Below are 5,454 nucleotides of genomic sequence, written 5' to 3'. Positions count from 1 at the left end.
TGAGCCCCTTGGTTGGCAATGCTCCCTCTGTCAGCCTGCGAATGGGGCTCTGTGATTTTGGAACAAGCAAGTTGGACACAACCAAAAAGGAGTATCTCTAAATTGTAAATCTGGTGGTCAGAAGTTGGCTTTAGTGCTGACATGTAATAGGCTGCAATTCCATTGATAGTCATCCAGGCTGGGGACAACTCCAAATCCTCTTCTTTCTCTGGTCCCTCTCCCTCACCTTTTGACTAAAATGTTTTGTATTCAGACACAGAGAATTTGAAAAATTCTATGGGCATCTGCACCTGGAAAGGTCTCTTCTCTCCTAAGATTCTTTCTCAGTAATTTGGAGGAATAGTGAAGGAAAATAAAAGGGGGAGAAATAGGGCACCTCTGGCTTTGACAGTGAAAGTGCCTGTAGTTTTCCTGTCTTACATCATGTAAACAGGTTGTGCTTTGTAGCTCTCACCCTGTGGTATTTGAGATTTATTTTTTATAACAGAGATGCTTTTTTGGAATATGCTTACAAATTTATCTCCTTCTTTAGGGAGGGGCCTTCTTTGAACATGCTCTTACCTTTCTTTAGTAAGTAATTTAAGAAATATACTCCCTTGGTCTGGCTAAACATTAGATAACAGTGTAATTCAAGGGATGTATTTAATTGCAAAATTGACCCAGAGCCCCATTTAGCATCATCATCTAGGCCAGACAGGGCCAGGCTGACGTCAGCAGGAGTCTGGCTGCCTGAGGAGTTGGGACAGAGCTTGCTTGATTAAGGTGTTTCTTGGGAAATGGAATTAAGCCTAATGATTTCCAGTGGAAGGGACTGCTAATTGGGGAGGTAATGCTGCTTAATTGGGACAGTTGCAGGTAATTAAAGGCTCCCTCCTGATGGCCTTCTCTGTACTTACGACTCTGGGAGGTTAAGACGATGTGGAGAATATGGGTGTTCTCAGCCCCTGTGCTGCGTCTTGGCCTTGACCCTCTGTCCAAGGCCTCTCAACTAGGCCACTTTTCTACTCTTTGGTAAACAGTGCTTTACGTAAGGCCTTCTATGGACTTTTAGGAGCTTGAGTGAGTTTAGGTCTCTGGCGCTAATCTGCTTCTGGGAGTCTAGTGAGCTCCCTGGAAATGGGTGAAAAAGGCAGTGAGGTAACATGGCAGTGCCCAGGAGGGGCCCTGTGTTTTGGTCTTGATACCAGACTCCAGAGACTTCTGTATCAAGTGACTCTGGCTGAATGGGACTTAAGGTTTGCCGGGGACCAGCCCCAGCTGGACAGGTTTTACCCAAAGGGGAGACGGAGTCGGCGTGGACAGACCACAAGACACCTCAAAGGATGCAAGGATCTGACAAATTTATTTTCTTGATTCTGTAGTACTTATACTATAAAGTAATCTCATTTTCAATCTTAGTAACCTTATTCCCATACCAAAAAAATCCCTTACATGAGCCATAAAACAAAAGTAATTTACATTAGCAGATTACATCAGCAGGTTAAACAGGTTAAGTAATCTTTTTATCGCTTATAGTCTTTTTCGTCCCCTGTGGTTAGGTACATGTTGGTCACACATCTCTTGGTCACATAAAAAGGTCAGGAACGCAGTCTGCGGTTTCAAAATTAGATGTTCTTGTACCTGTATGTTCTATTCAATCAGCCAATTATTCAAAGCACAAACTCAAGCACATTATTCTTTTAACAACTCTCAAGGGAGGGCGTTGTACCTTTGATCACCAAGTTCCTTTGTAAAATACTTACAAAATATAATCTGTGCTTTATATCTATTTCTATACAAAAAACAATTAAACTTATTAAAGGTTGCCAAATAGCCTACTCTATCTAATTTGCTATACCCCATTATAGCATAAAACTTTCCCACCACCATACCCAAGTGTTTTTTAACATATCTCTAGCTCCCCCGGAGGGCCATAACTCGTCTTCTAAAGTAAGCTTTTACCACACAAATGTTCCTATATATTTCCCTGAACCCAATGCCCTAGCCTGGGAATGGGGATTTCAGGTGTAGTCTTTAAGGGAGCCGGGGTAATCATAATCTTTTTTAGTTTTACCCTAAATCAGGGTCTTTTCCTAAACCCTCCACCAAACTATGAATAATATATCCCAATACTAATAGCAATCCCATAAAAATCACCTTAAGCAAGAGTAGAGGAGAACAAGGGAACCACACAGAGGAGAGCTTTGCTTCTCCTTATTTGTACCTGACAGTACCAGCTTTGCTTGGCACTATGGGTCTCGTCCGTGCTGAGACTCAAAGGCACTTCCTATATGGCTCCCGGCATCTCCCCCTTTTTTATTTTTTAAAAAGGCAGTATGCAATTCCACTTTGGTTTTATATACACTCTGGAGGGCAGCTTGAATTAATCGGATGATGACTGGAAAAGAAATAAGGAGCAAAATTATAACCACTCCGGCAGCCCCATAATTTATTAAAATATGCATAAAGGAATTACCCTTAAAATAGCTTTGTAAGTTTTGTAAAAAATCTGCAGCAGCCTTAGAGGGATTCATATCATATTGAGAGGCTGCAATATCATGAATTTGTTTATGTAAATGTTCCAAATCAATTCCTAAATCACTAGAATTCCATACATTCAAAATGTGCATTTGAATTTTTTCCCAGGAGTATTCAGAATGATTTACTTTTAAGGGAGTAACACATATCCAAGAATATTTTTTATGGCATGTTAAAGATAGACGAATTTTTAAAGCAGTAAGTTCTTGTCCAATATGTAAAACTGCTTCTTCAAGGGCATCAACTTTAGCTTCTAACTTTCTATCTATTGCTTCCTGAGTTGCTAAAGCCAAGGATATATTTTTTGATAAATCATTAGCATATTGTGCTGTTTGTACTTCTTTTACTAAAGCATATGTTGCAACAGAAAAAGAACTCAGTATTCCTATCAAGGCAGAAATTCCCAAAATCAAAGTAGCCACAAATCTTTTTGGTCGCATGAGCTCTCCAACCTGTCTTACAATTTCTGCCCCTATATCTGTATACCAAGATTCATTAAGCGCTACTGGCAGCATAATATAAGCTGGTCTTTTTAACACTATTATGGTTGACACATTCATTTCAGGAACAATGCATGTGGTCAGTATACATTGCTGGCAGGTAATATAAAACCTCATATTATTTTGTACAATTTGCAATTTTTCACTATCATTAGAAAGCAATAAGGAATACGGAGAAGACACACAGGTTTGAACATAGTACTGTTCCACATGGGTAGTAGCTCTAACTAACGTTATTTTATGAGTGGTTAAGGGCAATCTCCATAACTGAGATTGATAATAAGTTTTATTTTCATGAACAAAGGTATAAATAGGAGCCACCCATCCATGACTATTCCATCTGTTCACCTTCAATGGACGGGGAATATAGGAATCATTCCATGGGTATAGCAAGCCTTTACCTAAATATGTTCTATAATCTCCCTCAGGAAAATTAATACTCCAATCTGAAATATAATATTTGGTCCCAGGAATGATTATTTTATTCTCTTTATTGTACATACAATATATCCATGAAGGATATCCAGTTTTAATATCTATCCAAACCCATTTATCTGTAGCTTCCCCTGCAGCCTCATCACAATCATCATATCTAGGAGGATGAACATTTTTAGCTGGATGTTTATTAACATAAACTTGATTTTGTCCTACAACTTTCCCTAACAATGACCATAGATATCTTGTGGTCTTATCTTTTCCTACTGGTTTTTTAGGGGAGTCTGTCAAGAATCCTGCATCAACTACTGACAAACACCCATTCTTTGTATGACTATTTTCTATTAACCCTGAACCAAGAAAAAAACATATTGGAGGAAAGTCGGTCTGACCTGTAAATGAGTAGTTAAAATTAATTACAAATTGTTTATAGCCTTGTACTCCTCGAATGCCATCGGTCAATTCAGGAAATGAGGAGGTTACTGGAATAATGGAATCTGTCCAAGTACATGCATGTAGAATAGGAGGATCTGGAAAGTAAGCCCAATACGTACCGTTGGCACTTACCTGAACTGAAAGCAAGCTAAGCATAGCCACAAAAAGATTAGCAGTTGTCAAAGGCAATCCTTGAGCATTCACAGCATTTTCAGCATTCAGGCAAAGCCTTTTTAAGTTCTTTTAAAAGTTTTAGAGGCAAGGGATCCCAATATACAACATCATCATCATCAAAACCATCCTCAAAAATGACTGGAAAGCAGGCTGCAAAAGCATAATCATCATCATCACCATTTATTCTCCTATATCTTTTATATTCGCCTTAACCTTTATTAAAAGGTGGTGGAGGTGGTGGGCCCCTATGTAAAGTTGAATGTCCTGACCTTTTTAAAGGGGAAGGTAAAGAACTTAAAGGTGCTGGTGGGGCGGTCGGCAGACGACCCAAAGGGCACATATCCTGTAAATTAGGCCTCTTTTTCTTAGTTTCTTGTAATGAAAAAGCACCATGGGGTTCATATTTCCTTCTTTCATAGTCATATGCAGCAGCATCTATATCATCCTGATCTGTAGGAGGCAATTCATCGTCAAAAGGAGGGTTTTTTAACAAATTAGACTTAGCATTATTAGGTGACTCATTTTTCTCCTCTGAGTCATTGTCATTAAGGTTACAGTCTTTTAAGGCTGCAGCCAAAACCTCAATTTCTTTAGATGTTTTTGGGGAAGGTAACGAAGTACATTCATCTATTACTTCTGCAGGAGATTTATATGGGTTCTTTTGACCTTCAGGCAAGGGAGCAATGCTCTCTCTAATAAGGTTCCATAAAGTAAAAGTATCTACCGGAACCTTCTCAGGTCCAAAATGACTGTAATATACTTGCAAAGTTTGCCCCACCTTTTGCCAGGTATCTATATTAACAGTTCCCTGTTCTGGAAACCATGGGCATTGTTCCTGTACAAACTGAAAAAATTGAGTTAGTTGCTTATTAGTTACTTTAATTCCTCTTCCATTTATCATATGTTTAACTATATCAATAAATAAGAGCCTCTCTTTGGACTCAGCGTGTCCCATCTTGACACCGCCTTACTCACCTTCCTAACCAGTATTCTTAACTGGGGGTCTGCAGCACCCTACGGTGAGACTCCTATCCGTCTGAGAAAGAAAAAAATAAAATAAAATAAAATAATACTTACCCCTTCAGGTCCCTGTTCGGGCGCCACTTGCCGGGGACCAGCCCCAGCTGGACAGGTTTTACCCAAAGGGGAGACGGAGTCGGCGTGGACAGACCACAAGACACCTCAAAGGATGCAAGGATCTGACAAATTTATTTTCTTGATTCTGTAGTACTTATACTATAAAGTAATCTCATTTTCAATCTTAGTAACCTTATTCCCATACCAAAAAAATCCCTTACATGAGCCATAAAACAAAAGTAATTTACATTAGCAGATTACATCAGCAGGTTAAACAGGTTAAGTAATCTTTTTATCGCTTATAGTCTTTTTCGTC

General features: G+C 39.1%; 1 protein-coding gene across 1 annotated transcript; it reads right to left on the bottom strand.

Moving 5' to 3' along the window:
* Positions 1-2,177: 2,177 nt before the first annotated feature.
* On the bottom strand, positions 2,178-5,194 carry LOC132518262 (endogenous retrovirus group K member 7 Env polyprotein-like). Its single transcript, XM_060146270.1, has 2 exons — positions 5,139-5,194; positions 2,178-3,463 (listed from the first exon to the last, which is right to left on the bottom strand). Exon 2 carries the CDS (start codon positions 3,132-3,134, stop codon positions 2,229-2,231), a length of 906 nt encoding a protein of 301 aa, XP_060002253.1. The 5' UTR covers positions 3,135-3,463; positions 5,139-5,194; the 3' UTR covers positions 2,178-2,228.
* Between the last annotated feature and the right edge of the window lie 260 nt (positions 5,195-5,454).

The sequence above is a fragment of the Lagenorhynchus albirostris genome, chromosome 3 (assembly GCF_949774975.1).
Source record: "Lagenorhynchus albirostris chromosome 3, mLagAlb1.1, whole genome shotgun sequence".
Classification (NCBI taxonomy): domain Eukaryota; kingdom Metazoa; phylum Chordata; class Mammalia; order Artiodactyla; family Delphinidae; genus Lagenorhynchus; species Lagenorhynchus albirostris.
The sequence above is the reverse complement of the archived record's forward strand: the minus strand, read 5'-3'. Positions and strand labels throughout refer to the sequence as shown.